The 15,529-nt window shown below is 39.2% G+C and overlaps 2 protein-coding genes across 2 annotated transcripts; one reads left to right on the forward strand and one right to left on the reverse strand.

The window, feature by feature from the left end:
- Nucleotides 1-6,343: 6,343 nt before the first annotated feature.
- On the reverse strand, nucleotides 6,344-8,719 carry mxtx1 (mix-type homeobox gene 1). The gene is made up of 3 exons (XM_010739668.3): nucleotides 8,580-8,719; nucleotides 7,831-8,015; nucleotides 6,344-7,339 (listed from the first exon to the last, which is right to left on the reverse strand). Exons 1-3 carry the CDS (start codon nucleotides 8,599-8,601, stop codon nucleotides 6,584-6,586), a joined length of 963 nt encoding a protein of 320 aa, XP_010737970.3. The 5' UTR covers nucleotides 8,602-8,719; the 3' UTR covers nucleotides 6,344-6,583.
- A 3,138-nt stretch (nucleotides 8,720-11,857) lies between these two features.
- Nucleotides 11,858-15,495, forward strand: tmem254 (transmembrane protein 254). The gene is made up of 4 exons (XM_010739652.3): nucleotides 11,858-12,008; nucleotides 13,693-13,796; nucleotides 14,477-14,536; nucleotides 14,736-15,495. Exons 1-4 carry the CDS (start codon nucleotides 11,922-11,924, stop codon nucleotides 14,854-14,856), a joined length of 372 nt encoding a protein of 123 aa, XP_010737954.3. The 5' UTR covers nucleotides 11,858-11,921; the 3' UTR covers nucleotides 14,857-15,495.
- Nucleotides 15,496-15,529: the final 34 nt, after the last annotated feature.

Genomic DNA, 15,529 nt, shown 5'->3' on the forward strand with positions numbered 1-15,529 from the left:
AGCTGCAGCCAAGTCATATTCTGCATCTGCAATTAGTGAAAGATGTTACAGGAAATGTTACCTGACACGTGCTGAAAAAAAATAAGATAAGATTTACAGCCCCACTGTTCTCTAGACATCAAGTTTAAATACTTGACCGACACAGTTCTACAGCAGGATGCTTTAACGAGCTGTTCTGTTCACACTTTTCTTTAATTGTGCCAATACTGTCTCAAGTTTTACTCTTTCAAATAATCAACCATCTACAGAACTTCAGTACGTCATTTTTCTACTTCTTCTCATCATCATCATCATCATCATTATTATTATTGTTTCCAGTGAGCCTCTTATCATTTAACCGAAAAATACATCAGCACTAGGCTTAAATAACAATAAGAGCAACTTTTGCAGCCTTGTGACAGTTTCAGTGTGATGGTGAGCTCTCACCTTTCTGCATCACTACATACTGTTAATATGAGGCTTTCATTTGTTATACTGTATATGTTATAGTACAAGATCTTTCAACATTGTAGGTACAATCAGGCTTCATTCATGATTTTGTACCGTCAAACTAACCAAATGACTTCTTATTGATTATCATTATAAAGTTGTAACCATGGTAACTCACGGTGCCAGAAGGGAGGGAGATACACACACAGATACACTGCAGACAAAGTCCAGACACACAACAGGAGGCTCTCTGTGTCAGACTACTTCTCACGTGTTGACCGTTCAACTTTAAGTGAGTCTCAAAATGACGTCACAGAAATAAAAATAATAAAAATAACAAAAAATAACAAAAATAATTACTCCATTGAAGTACAGATACCCAAAAATTCTACTTAAGTAAGGTAACAAAGTATTTACGTACTTAATTACTTGAAGTTTTTAACTTAAACTCTAAAGCCACTGCATTGTGGCTTTAGTGATGTTGGTCAGCTGGTCAATCAACCACTGCTGTCTTTTGGATGTATTACCAGACAGTTCAGACATTCTTGGTCTTTGTGACCTTTCATGACCCTCTGATTTTTCATCATAGTGCTCAATGTATCAAAGCACTTGGTTTTCTTTTTTTCGATGAGGATTAGAGCTTCACAGATGTGCTTGACTGTAGACTCTTCGTCTTGTTTATGAGCATCCAAACAATAGAATGTTTTGCCCCAAAAATGTAGCCTTTAAATAATAAAATAATCAATAAACAATAAACCATAAAATGGGCTGTCTTCAATCTCACTTAAATCACATAACAAACAAAGTCTTTTCTCTTCAGGGAGACCATTAAATCTCCCTGTTTCCAGTGAAAATTTGCCTAAATGTAGCAGAGATCTTAAATTCTGCTTCACATAACCCTCAACACTGTGTTCTTTATGAGGTTATACAGGTGATCCTACCATACTTTATTTTTTCATTTTTTTATCCCCCTGTTAATACTGTGACTTTCATGTAGTCCTTAATAATGACTTCCCGATGTCACCTTACCCATCCACATCGTCACTATCACGAGAACATTCCTATTATATTCCTGCAGGGAGTTATCTGTGTAAAACTTCCATTATTTTTAAGGACAGATTTTCAAGGGCACATATTGCGTTCATGCGGTGTATCAGGTTGCTATAGCACCGGCATATACCAGAAGACGTTGCTGCCCAGGAGTTCATTAGTGAGCCAGCTGACCTTATTTCCCATGTGGATGACATTTAATATCAACTGTCTATTTCTGTATGATGCTAAGTTTAAAGGTGGAGGCCTCAATAAAATTTATTGGTCTGCAGCATTCTGCATCTCAGCATATTCACCTGTAAACAAGACATGTAAACACAAACTGTCCGCTCTGTGTAGTCTCAACAGAGACAATGATGTTTGAATGGAATGCAGTTGTGTTTGTGTGTGTTTCAAGCACGTTGAATGATCATGAATGAAAATAAACATATTCAATAGTATAGTATTTCATCAGTCTATTTGCAGAAGGATACAGTCTGGCCAGCAAGTTGCCTGCTGTTCTATTTTAGGAAAAGCAAACAAATGCGAGAGCTCTTCACTCCCTGAGTCTCCTATCCAGTTTCCAGATACGATCTTCCAGATCGTATAGTACGCACGTATAAGCATGCAGGCGGACACGTACACACATACGCACACACACACACACGCACTTCCTCTCTGTCACTGACCAACATCAATCAGAGTCTGGACGTGCAAAGTGAGGATGAAGCTTTAGACGGGAGAGAGTGGCGCAGTGCAATCACAAAGTGCTCAGATGAGCTCCTAAATTAGAGCGTGTGGCCCGGCGTGGACTCCCTGGGAGGGTTTGGTTAAATTACAGGCCATATTTTTAGTGAAGGCTAGGCTTCATCCCTGGAACTGCCAGCAGCTGAGGACCATCACTCACGCGCCTGCCTGCCTGCCCCCAGTTTGTTCAATACTAGAGATGTTAACACTTGTGTTGTGTTGTGTGTGTGTGTGTGTGTGTGTGTGTGTTTGGTGAGTAAAATGGGACCATTTCACTTTGAGTGTGTGAGCATACTTGAATGTAATTGCAGAACATAATTCACATCCAGTGTTTTAGATATGGAGTTTTAATCATTATTTGGATGCGTGTGTGTGTGTGTGAGAGCACACACATTGAAGTATGTGGACATTTGTCTGCAGGAGAATGTGGACCATGTCAGACATGTTGGTCATGTCAAAATGTCATTGGACACCTCCAACCACACACACACACGCACATACATAACCCTCATCACATGAACTACTCAGCTGATTACCAGTGGTCAACAACATGTCTGAAAGTGGGCTGATGGGACAGACCTTTGTATTATTTAGTAATCCTGAAACACATGATAAACCGCATGATGTTACACACTGCGCTGAATGCTGGATTTGCCATATCTGAGTGTAGTTTCAGAGGAAGTGTTTCTATTATGCAACCACAGCTGATTGTAACAAGGTCAAGATGAGGAGACATGGGCCAAACCATTTACAGCAAACAGAGTGAGCTGGTTTGCACCATGAATGTTTCTATCAAGTATGCATAATGGAGAAGGTCATATTTATACCAGCATCTCAAGGTCTGATGGATAATAATGTTTTTCATGCTTGACTCACACACTCATTCAGTGTGGGAGCTGTCAGCGGATCACGTCATACTTGGCATGGTTTGCTCGTAAAAGGTAAACAAACAACAACATTTCCCACTCGAAGGCTGCACGAAAATGAACATAATAGCAGCCGTTACATATTTCCTGTGTCACGTAGATCATTCCAAGAGTTGTTGACAGTTTGAAGAGGAATTATGAAACAGAACACATTTGCCCCCATTGACTCTGAGTCATCTGCTTCAGTTTTGTGTGCGTGTCTGTGTGTGCGTGCAGCTTTTACCAGGAGATTAATTAAACCAAGTCTTTCCTGTTTTTAATTTAAAATCACTCCCAAGGGCCAAAATGTGAAATCATATCAGAATCATCACCCGTAATGTGTCATAACTGCAAAGACCTTTTAGATGCAAACAGTTGGGTGAATTTCCATGAAATGCGGTACAGATCTTTACTGATTTTACCTCAAATTTTCATCAGCACCATCAGCCGGTCAAAATGTATCAGTTACTTTGGTCAATGAGCAAAATTTCTGATGCTGACGCTCACACCAGGCTCAGCTTGTGTTTAGTGCTGATTAGCAAATAATAGCATGCTAACATGCTAAAACAGTGAAACATTTCAAAATGATACTAAATAACAGCATTTTACAGTTGTCATTATGAGCATGTTACCATTTAGCTCAATGCACATTGTGCTCCATCTTCACTACGCAGCTTGTGTCTGTTCCTATAATAACTGAATTTTCCAATAATTGTTTGGCCTACACGTCCAGTAGACACATAAGCATTGAATAGTTGCGTTTGTGTTCACCTGATGCATGTAAGTCCAAAATTAGTTGTGTTTTTTTAAGCTCTGTTTTGGTCTCCACCAACTTCTTGATGGTAATGAAAATGAAAATAAGTTAAACAATAAGAAAACATAGTTTTCTCCCTCATGCCTGGAAATAGAGAGAGAAGGGGTTACGATCAACGATTACACTTAAATTACATTTAATTAATTCACACTTGTATTCAACAGAAATGACACTAACTGCAAGTAAGAAAATATCTGCATACAACAAAGAAGAAAAAAATAAAATTTAGGTCTTAAATATCAACTGCATTTTTAAATATCAAAAAAAGGCTTCTACCCATTTATCCTTGGGTTCAAAAAAATAAACAATGCTGTGTTAGTTCTTGGAAATTCCTACTCAATCAAATTCTACATTAGTTTATTGCCAGTATTCTTTACACTCAGCTGCCTACGTTTTGTTTATTGAGCATCATGTGCTGGTGAACACCTGCCCAGCACACGTCTGACGCAGACAGTCTGCGACATTTCCTCTGCTGATCTATCTTTAGTGAGCACAGGAGGCTGAAGAGTCACATTCCCTCCTGCGTCCCGGCCTGTTGTGTGTTTTTTCTGGGGACAGGAACCCACGCCAGACACTAACAAAAGGATAACACCCTTCCTCTCATGTTGAGGATGAAGGCAGGAGGCCAAAAGACTATAAACAACATAAGCACATTTCATTGTTGCGAGGAAACAGTGTCAGGCCTCTAGCTTAACATCCTGTGTACTGTCTTGAGTTTGGCAAACATTTCATGTTAGATGAAGAAATGTGTGTTGTGGTCTTCAGGTCAGGGCAAAACACAGGACTGATACACACACAGGGCTGTTGGCAGATGGTATGAGCTTTCTTTCATCTCGACCTGACAATTGATCCCTCAGTATCCGGCATGAGACTGGCTGACGTTCAGTGAGGCTAAAGTAAAAAGAAAATAGTCTTTTCAATAAGTGTGAAATGACAAAATGACTCTGGCTTTTCAGCAGAAAGTAGGTTATTGAAATAAAGCACTACAGAATGTTTGTGGAGCCCCGGTGAAAGCAAAATGAAATAAACAGTATCAGAAAATTCAAAGATGTGACCCTTTTGACTGTTGATAAAACAATTTATTTTACTCTTTTATTTATGTTTCAAACAGTGACCTCCTATTTCCTTTCCTAAACACGTTCCTTAATCTTGATGGAAAACACTATTACATAAAGGAAAGATGTGAAGGAGAATCCATAAGGACTTAGGAAAAGACACCAGTGGTGCTCGACTGCACTTACATTAGACTATGAAATTATGAGATGGTGGATGTTATTGACATGTCTGTATTGAAACTACAAAGTTCAGAAGATGGACTACAAAACACACATCTGAGATACTTCTCCTGGTGTGTTCTTACCATGTTGTTCCATACAGGACATATAAACGTAGACAACCTGGTAAAAAATATGACTTAATTAATTAAAATTTTAAAAAAGGAATATTGGCCACCTGTCACAAAAGTGTTCATCACATTGAGAATGGTTGCTCATGCTAAAGTCCACACATATTAGCAAGTAGACGTAGAAGTTATTGTCATACTAAGTGGTGTGTGACGTTCATGTTTTGTAATTTGAATTAGCAGGGCAACTTAAAGCATATCTAGTTATTAACAATTTACAACAACTTCTGCTAAAGGGGATAAGAAAGGAGGCACTGAAGCACCTTTCCTTAACATATAGAGAATCGAACAGCTCTCATTATGGTTTCCCCATGAACACTTCCATGTCGTTTCATTGAGGTTAACCTTACTAAGCAAAAAAAAAAATAATAATTACTGGAGCCATCGTTTTAAGTGTTTTTTGTTGTTGTTTGTTTTGTTTTGTTTTTGAGGGGTTACAATCAGAAGGTGCATCACCAGATGCTACCTGTCTTCATCAAGACCATAATTAATTTATTCATTTTATTTTTTTATTTCACTCTTGAAAATATGAAAGCTCTAAAGTGTTTCTTCTGTGGGAGAAAATGTATACAGGTGCTCATTGCGTAGTTTTAATTTTGCTCTCTGTATAAAAACAGGTAAAAGAAATAACTTAAATGTCCGCCAAGGTTTTTCTGTGACATGTGTATGACACAAGGCATTTCATTATGTGAATACCTAAAATCTGAATTTTCAAATGAATTTAGTTAGTTTTAAGAACAAAAGCTTCCCTCTCTGGCCTTGTATTCCCACAGAGGAGGCAGGTTAGAAAGAAATCTGTGCCTTTTTCCCAACTCACAGGCACCATCTGCTGGATGTAGTACATGGATTAGGTTTGTTCTTCTCCAAGCCCCATAGGAAATCTGTCACATCTGGATACCAGAGTTCAAGACTCTCTTGACATGAACACACACACACAAATCTTATTGGTTGTAAATGAACCCTGAGTAAAAGACAAAGAAAACTACTTCATGGTTTATTACTACTGATTTATTTCTAAAAAAGTGCAGAAAATCATAAATACATGTTATAAATAGAGAATACATAGATCATCCACAAAGATATTGTGGAATAAATACAAATGAAGAATTGTGGGATTTTTAAAAAATGTGGATCCCGTTTCCAAAAGTTCTTTGTCTTTTTGTCTGGACACATTTCAGAGGCATTACACAAATGACTGGAATCAAAATAATACTGGTGATTTCTAATTGTCCGTAGCAAATCCTTATCACAGAGTCATTAGCAGAAAGCCATCTTGTCCCCAGTAACTTGGCTGTCCAGTCCCTCTCCCCCCAGCCAGTCTTCATCCAGCTCTCCCAGAATCTCCTGCAAGGACAGCTCAGGCAGAGGGGCGTGCTGGACCGCCGCTGTGTGTCTGGACTCCCCGCAGCCTTCCAGAGCAGCCCCGCTCCACGAATCCTCCAGCTGTGAGTACTGACCCTCTAGTGGTGGGCTGCTCTCCAGACTGGCATCCCAGTATCCGGAATCAGGGGTGTCTGGAGTTGATGAGTGGGACGTGGAGCATGGCATGTACATCTGCTGTTCTGCTGAGCCTGGGTATATGAAGGCGGCCTGGCTGGAGTTGGAGCCGTAGCTTTGCATCTCCTGGGGAGAGTGACACCACAGAGATGGGACAGGGGAGGTTTGCCTGCCTGGTTGGGACCAGAAGCCCCTCAAAGGTGGACTGGAGCTGCCTCCTAGCTGTCTTCCCTGGAACCCATATATGGAGCCGTGGTGTCTGTGCTCGTCATTGGTGGAGTAAGCTGGAGGTCTCTGTCCATAGTAGCAGGCTTCCTCCAGCTCCTCCTTCACCTGAGTTGGGTAGGCTGGTGGAGGCCCCTGAGGCGGCAGATGGACTGAGTCGAGCTGTTGGCCCCAGCTGGCTACAGCATGAGATGGAGGTAGAGCATCGTGGACTGGGCTGTCAGACTGCCACAGCGCTTTCTTGGCTCCTTTGCACTTCAGGGTGCGAGCTCTTCTGTTCTGAAACCACACCTGGACAGGAAGGAGAGAAAAAAGGAGTTTAGATCCAAATCAGGACAGATAAACCACACATTTTGTTCTGTTAATCATTTTCTGGGCAAACAGGCAGGGGAGGGTTCGGGGCGGGAGAGTAGATCTAGTAGCTGTCAGCTGTCCGGGCCTGTTGTACAGTCTATCTGTCAGCTCAAACAAGATCCTGATAAAAACAGCTTGTGTCATCTTTAAGGATAAAGAAATGAAGTGATAGAGGCGATAGTGCTATCTTAAATTCTATGCAGGATGCATTTGAAAACAGAGCCTTTTTATGATAAGAAACCACTGTGCAAAATGCCTTACAACACAAATATACTTGTGTCTGTGTTTGTGAGAAAATACACCAGTTTCCAATTCAAACAAAGATAGTACCTAAACTTAAATGAACTGACAGTTTCACTGACTCAGCTCAGTTTCATTCATTTTACCATCATATCTGGTTCCTAGATACAAAGAATTTGTGTGCGTACCTGGATGCGTGACTCTGGCAGGCCTGTGGTCTGGGACAGACTCTCTCTGAGGCTGATTCCCGGGTAAGGGTCAGTCTCAAAGGTGGCACGCAGGAGCTCCACATGTTCTTTGGAGAAGCTGGTCCTCTTCCTGCGACTGGCACTGCGAGAGGAGCCGCCGCTGGGGGCCACGGGCCTGGCATCATCTGAGGAAGAGGGGAGAGAGTAGGTTCCACATCAGACAGAATCCATAATACTTCTGCTTTTCATAGTTCATTACAAGTTCTGCACAGATCTCTTTTTGTCCTTTGAATCAGGCACTGTTGGGTTACTCGGTAAGTTTCATTCTGCAGTGGTGACTAAACATAATTCAGTGCTCAGATACAGAATGTTGAATATGGAGAGGCCTTTTCTGTTTGCATGTTGGTGGTGGTTATTGTTGTTGTCCAGCCAATTATTATTATTATGAATGAAGAAGGTTTCTCTCTACAATGATGCTCTATTCTACCTTACACATATCACATGTGAGTTGTCTTATTGTAAGGGTAATGTGAAGCAAAGCGTGTGCTAAAATTAGCATCTAAAATTCAACTTTTCTGGTATTGGCACACTGCCTGACACTACCTGTATGAGTCATCCTGTTGCAGTAAAGCCTATCCACCTGGCACTGTACACACTGAACTATTTCATTCAGAGCTGGATCATGCAAACATTTTACAAAAGCAAGCAAACAAACTGTTAAACTGTGCAGATTCTAAAGCTTTTCTTACCATTGCTGGAGTCTTTCCACATAGCAGCAGTGAAATGAATGAAGCACTGAAAACAGATGGACTTCTGAAGTGACAGAGTTCAGTAAGATGAGTGTGTGTTCCTTCACTGAGAGGCTCTGGCTGTGTCTCCTGCTTGTGTCAGGGTACCTTTTATATTGATCACCTAAGAACCCAGAAGGCCATGGTAGAGTGTTGGGGTGGGGTGTCGTTTTCCTTTGAGGATGGCTGGTTAACAGAAGTACTCTGACCAGAGTGACCCCACCCCCCCCCCCCCCATCTCCACCCACCGTTATCACCTAATCCCTAAAAGAGTGGTGGCAAGGTCAATGGCAAATATGACACACTGCCGGAGACAAAAGAAAGTCTCTCTGTGATTGTCAGGCTCGTCAATACCACTTAACTTAAGACGACATGCATGTGACTGTTTATGTTTTTGTGCTGCTAAATATGTGACATATCAAAAAGTATACAAAGCAACTCCCAAAGACAGAGATTATTTTTTTGTATCTTCTCATCCACAATTTGTCCTTTTTACTACTATTTTAATGATGACATAAACCAATTGTATGTGGGGGGTTTGTGGTTGTTAACAAGTGCTTTGTTATATTTACAATGCATATAAATATTATATATATATGTAGAAATTTTGATCACACAGCTGTTCTAAAATGTAAAATGGCAGGATATGAAGCACAAACGTAAAACTTAAGGTTTGAATCTGCAGAAATATTCTAACCTTATCTTTCTTAAAGTTTAAAGAGAGTCATGTGATTAGTGTCACAGACAAACATAGGACGCTTTGCAAACTGTTGAACACTGATCAGCAAACAATAGACTTAAAGAAATATTTAACTCACAGGGCCAAGCAAAATGCAAAACAGCACGCTGAAGCTGAAGCCTATCAGTGGCTTCTGTTGTCCTGTCATATGCAGAGCAGCTCCCTGTTATCACAAGAGCAAAAACAAAGCCGCATAATTATTCAGTGATGAATTGGACCGTTACACAGCTGCCTCAATACACTGAATAGGTGCATCAAAGTGAGTGGCAAGCTTGTCAAATAGTTTAACATGTCCGGGCCTTGACCAAGCTGTATGCAGATGATGTGACCTTTAACCTAATATGTCAAACGTGCTACTTAATTACCTGAATGAAATAACATGTTTTATGGATATGTAGACTTGTTGTATGTGTATATGTGTGCTTATTCACATATAGTATATTCTTGATCTTTGACCTCCTGTTTGCGTGTAATGATTTGTGAGCTGCATGTCAGATGAACTGAAAATGTAAACACAAACATACAGATACAAGTCAAACAGTTCAAAAGGGCAAAGTGCAGGAGCAGATTTACAGTATTTGTAGGTGCATTAGAAAACAATGCAGCTTGAAGTCTACCAGAGTTATCTAATGCAGAGAAACAAGCTAAGGCCATTTTATCTTTATCTGGACAACTTGCAGAATCAGTGTCTCTATGTGTGGAGACGGCTCCTGAAAGTCCCACCAACTCTCTCTATGCTTTAGGCAAATCCCATCAGACGTTACACACACACTCTGCCAAATGTGGAAGCTGCCAAACTCACTAATGTGAAGCGACGATTGAAACGAATTCTGGATATTCATATAAAAAAAAAAACTCTAATGTGAAGTGACGATTGAGATGAATTCTGAATATTCATACTAAAAAAACTCACACCATGTATTTCACTATCTGAAATTAGCCTGATAAAATAATAAAATGGGAAAGAGTCTTATCAATAAACCGTTTGAGCAGATTAAGTACTTGCTATACTCAACATACAATGATCAAGTGATTAAAGATAACTACAGACTGGCTCAGAACATACTGTAAGCTGCTCAGCAAATGCAAAATCACTATGAAGAGCTTTGCTTAGTTTGATCCTGCCACTATAGAGATTTAAATATTTTTAAAAGTGGGAAAACCGCAGGGATGCCTCTGCATGGCTGCATAAACAAAACAACTAATGCACCATAGTGCTGTAGTGTGATTGCACTCAGATGTAGTTTAATTGTCTTGTTTGTCTTTTTAGGATGAAGTTGGACGTGCATTTAAAATACAAATAATATAATAAGAATGAGTCACTTTAATTTCATTTAGTAGTTTGTAAATCATGCAATTTAAAAAAAATAAATAAATAATATTAATTCATTTTGTTTTGCGTAGCAAGAGACATGATTAAAATATTAGAATATTTATATACTGTACATATAAAGGCCTCACATAACAGTAAAAGATGCACAGATTACATTCAGAGCATCCTCTCCACATCCTTGATTTTTGTTTGTACAGTTGCATAATCTCTGTATCCAAAATAATTTTAATAAGTACAATTTAATTTTAAGTATTCAATTAATAGGTAGTATAAGTAATTATTGTTGTTTGTCTGGGAGTCAAAACACTGAAAAGCTGGAGGGCTTAAAGTCTGTCTCATTATTTATTTTTTAATACAAGATTGGACACTGGTCTAATATAATTTCTACACTAAATCACAGACTATCTGACAGCGAACAGCTTCAGTCTTGGGTCTGTTACTCAGCACAAGTTATGTAGCGTGCTCACATTGGTGAGTGACAAGATTTAGCATACTCATGTTAATATTTATTCTAGATCATAGAGGAGCTACTCATAGCTGGAGGTTATTTTTACACGTATGAGAGAGAAATGTTCCAGAAAATAAAATAATACTAAACAAATAGAAAAGCATTTTTCTAATCTGAACATTTTGAAAGTGTAAACAGGTTTTCAAAAAACCTTCTGCAGCTTGAAAAAGTTCCTTTGATGTATAGCTACGACTGTATACATATAACTGTCGGCCTAAAAAGTACACCACGAAGACTAAACCAGATAGTGTATGGTAGTATACACTATATTAGTAATTATATAGTTTATAGTGTGGTACTATATACAGCAGCAGTCTAGGTTATATAATGGGAAACTGGAAGATAAAAAAGTATTTATCTTTTGTTGGCAGACTCTCTGAATATCTTCTCTTTCAAACATGCATTTTTAATATTCTGCTCCTTCGTGTCGCAACATGACCCTTGTACACAGATACAGAGTCAAAGCTGAGCGAAGCAGCCACGAGGTGGCAGTATTGCTGCAGTGTTATGCTGCATGATTATACGCTTTAAATTAATGTTTTGCAATATATAAATAAAGACTCCACAGTGTGAATAGATTGTTGTGTATTTCATTATACCTTTACGTTTTTGTGCTGAAAAAAAAAAACCCCAAACAAACACGACCACCTTCTCTGCGGTGTCGTCAGTTCCTCTCGGCCTGCTGTTGTTACACGGTCACATTTGACAGGAGCAGCAGCAGCTATGGCTCGGAGTGATGGCTGCGATTATTTCCACAGGACCAGCCTGTTCTGGATCGTCGCCGTGACCTTCGGGATGGGATTTTACACTGTAAGTTTACTGATGCAGCTGCTGTCAGTCAGACAGAATAAAGACTTTAATTCATATTTATTTCTTATGTTTCATATACATGTCGTGGAATTCTGTTTATTTTATTTGTTTGCTGTATTATCATTTCTTATCTCTATCTGTCATCTTTCTCTTGATATTAGTGAAAATTTAAATATTTTTATGTTGGTTAAAAAAGCATTCGTAGCAACAGGCAGGTCATTGACTTGTGTAGCACAGGTCAAAAACACTTTGGACAAAGTCCACTTGGACGAGTTAGCGTCCGAAACGTTTGTCGTCTACTGATATCTGATAAAAAACAGACATTAACGCGTCAAACTCATTTAATATATCATAAGGTTAGTTTAATGCTCTCTTGTTATTATTATTGTTGTTGTTGTTGTTCAGAAATGGTCACATAGGAGCACACGTCCAGACATACGCCACGTACGCAGTCCACAGTGCAGGCAGACAACAACACGACAGATACACAACAGAGTGTTTATCAGAAGCAGAAACACAGTGAAGCCTTTAGGTGTGTGTGTGACATTCAAACCATGAATGGAGGGGCCCCTCCAACAATGTCCCTTTGTGTCTCCATATATGGACACATACCTGACATGTTAGAGGTGGACAGGAGAGGACACAATGCTGCAGCATAGATGTGGAATTAGGCAACATTTTTGTGGTTTGGAAATCCAGGCAGTGATCATCACACTTTTCTTTTGGTGCAATGCATATGATGGCACAACACGTACAATTAAAAACATTTAATTAATGTTAAATTGGATTTTGTGTCATGTTTGAAATAGTTTAATAAAGTTTTTTTTTTTGGACAGCTGAAGAGTGACAGCAATGCAGGTAGAGAGAGACGGGGAATGACCTGATTCGAACCCTGCTCTACCAACTGAGCCCCAGAAATAGTTGTTTTCAAATTATTGTCATTGTGGAAATTGTTTCAGAAAATGTCACTTGTATCTGTAGAGATGTTATCAACTAGCTGTGAGCTGAAGCTGATTTTGGTTTTGTGTAAAGGTGGAAAAAAAACACGATTCTGACAGTAACATAGAAGATATGCGGGCAGATTAACAGCCAAAAAAACATTAATTCAAATTATGCAAATTATTATATTATTATTACAACACAGTTCATTATTGTCACTGTGTATCTTTTAAATTGAAACAGCAGCTCACTGCTGACAGATGATCGTTTATGTCACTTTGGTCTGGACAAAATCTGAATGAACCAGAACACGAGCCAATCCCACGTTCTTTCTTTTTGTCAGCTGTATGCTATGAAATATGTGCAGATTATAAATCAACACAAACAGGCATTTGATTTAATGTAAAGAATCTCTGAAATTCTGAGGAATTTATTTTGTTTTAATGAAGTTATGAAAGTGCATCTTGTGTCAAAGTATTAGTCAGGTTATAGCACTGATTCTCAAACTTTGAGATATGTACCACTGATGACCTCCCTGCAGTGGCACATGGAGGAATTTCTGAAATTTTAGGAAACAATGAATAGTTTTCAATAATGCATAAACTGTCCATAGCTGCACAAGATTTGCTGTATTTTAATGTCATAATGGAGGTTCTTGGAGGGCCTGATATATATTTGAAAAGTTTTGCGGCATGTGTGTATTGTTCATGTTCATGAGTTCACAGTGGGCGCTCTGTGTTTGCAGTGCATCGTGTTTGTGCCAGAAAAAATCCCATATCAGAGCCTCAGGCAGTTTGGCACCTTCTGCAGATACCTCGTGGATAACTATGCTGGCATCATGTACAAAGGGTAAGTGTTGATGAAACACTGCCTCCTTTTTGCATGGGAAGGCTTCCTGTTGGTTCTTTCTTTAGAGGAAATAGGACAGTAAATACTGTACACTGAAATGTGGTGCTCCCCCTGACAGTATTATGAATGTACCTGCAGTACAAAAACAATTCAAAGCTCAACCTTCGTTCTCACATGTCTGATAAGTGTTGTAATTTCTCCTAATTATTAGAAAAACAGTCACATGACAGCAGAGCAGCATCAGTAACAATCAAATGATGTGCAAAGCACCCCCCAAGGCTCAAATACACTGTTTAATCAACAACAGCCTTAATGGTTTTCCCCCATTCACAGGTCGTTACCAACACCTCCACTGGTAGAGGTAGAGCACTTTGCTAATTAGTCATTTAAGTCACATGACTGCTTTTAGCACCAGTGGAATACTAAGATGAGCTGATGTTTTGTTGTTGTTTTAGTCATGTGACACCAGTGCTTTCAAAGAAGAGGATTAAGCTGGAAAACATCATTCAGTCTTTGGTGGTTTGAGACGATGTGGTTAATCTTTTTTTAGGTTGTCATGACACTCCTGTTAACTCGGGACTGTAAATGGAACTGTGTGGGAATTTAGAGCTTATTACTTAATGTGTAAGTGATCATTGTTGAATTCAATAGGAAGTATAACAAGTTTGTCTTTGTTACAGGTGGTTGGCTGCCTGGGCTATCCATCTTTTTGAGGCTGTTGTTGCATGGAGGGTGTGCAGGTAAGAACAACAGGAGCCTTTATGTCCACTAGATGGTGTTGCGATCTAGTTTTATTTTTCTGTTCCTTTAGCTTCTATGATGAAATTGGGTCTCTTCAAAAGTCTGATGATTTAAACTTAGATGATCAACCACTGTCACACCATGAAATAGCTGCTGATTTGACTTTTGTCTATTGTTTCCTCTCGCTGCCCCCTGCAGCAACAAAGGCATCAACAACACAGCCATCCGCTGCCTGTGGTTTGTCCAGACCTTTCTGTTTGGCTTCGCTTCCCTTGGACTACTCCTCAAGTACAACCCAGAGCGCCGCAAACAGCATTGACGTCCACAGGATAAACCTACAGAACAAATCAATCACTTCCAGTGCCTCTTCTTCCTCTTCGATATGTAAATGCGAGAAAATGAAGGAAGACACCTGAGCCTCTTCTTTTATACTGTATCTTTTGACCTAAAAGTATTGAAGTGAACACTACACTACAAACTGTCTTACTTAGTTTTTACTACTTCCAGCATTCCAATGATAGACATGCATTCATTCCATAGATCTTTCACTAATAAACCATAGAAAGAACAGTTACCTGATGAACCTTTATAAATAAAATTTTGAAGTTTTATTGATTCTAATATTAAGAGAGATTATTTCAGTTCTCATGCAATACAGATGGAATCTTTTATTAAGTTGTTTTATACTCTCATGATGTTTACACTGAGCATGGATGATGGCAGTTTTCATTTTCTCAGCTTCTGTGATGAACATAACGTCAGACAGGTTGGCTGCAGATGGTACGCTGACACCAGCCTCAAGTCCTCCAGGGAGAGAAATAAACATAGCTGCTGCATGCATTTTCAAATTTACATTTGCCTTTTTGCTACTGAAGTGCTTTGAATTCAACTTGTTAAACTGCAGTTGGAAATTTGAAATGTTAACGCTGCAAAATAAAAGGTGACTTACAAACATGAACATATGGAGTATTACTGAGTATTGGAGCTGAGAC

The sequence above is a fragment of the Larimichthys crocea genome, chromosome III (genome assembly GCF_000972845.2).
Source record: "Larimichthys crocea isolate SSNF chromosome III, L_crocea_2.0, whole genome shotgun sequence".
In the NCBI taxonomy this organism is placed as follows: Eukaryota; Metazoa; Chordata; class Actinopteri; family Sciaenidae; genus Larimichthys; species Larimichthys crocea.

What these genes read in the sequence shown, in the direction of transcription:
- mxtx1 (XM_010739668.3), bottom strand. Translation starts at nt 8,601, where the DNA reads ATGTGGAAAGACTCCAGCAATG. An exon ending in GTGGAAAGACTCCAGCAATG is followed by an intron (nt 8,016 to 8,579) that starts GTAAGAAAAGCT and finishes CCTCTTCCTCAG; the next exon opens with ATGATGCCAGGCCCGTGGCC. An exon ending in TGCCAGAGTCACGCATCCAG is followed by an intron (nt 7,340 to 7,830) that starts GTACGCACACAA and finishes CTTCCTGTCCAG; the next exon opens with GTGTGGTTTCAGAACAGAAG.
- tmem254 (XM_010739652.3), top strand. Translation starts at nt 11,922, where the DNA reads ATGGCTCGGAGTGATGGCTGCGATTATTTCCACAGGACCAGCCTGTTC. An exon ending in TCGGGATGGGATTTTACACT is followed by an intron (nt 12,009 to 13,692) that starts GTAAGTTTACTG and finishes CTGTGTTTGCAG; the next exon opens with TGCATCGTGTTTGTGCCAGA. An exon ending in GCTGGCATCATGTACAAAGG is followed by an intron (nt 13,797 to 14,476) that starts GTAAGTGTTGAT and finishes TCTTTGTTACAG; the next exon opens with GTGGTTGGCTGCCTGGGCTA.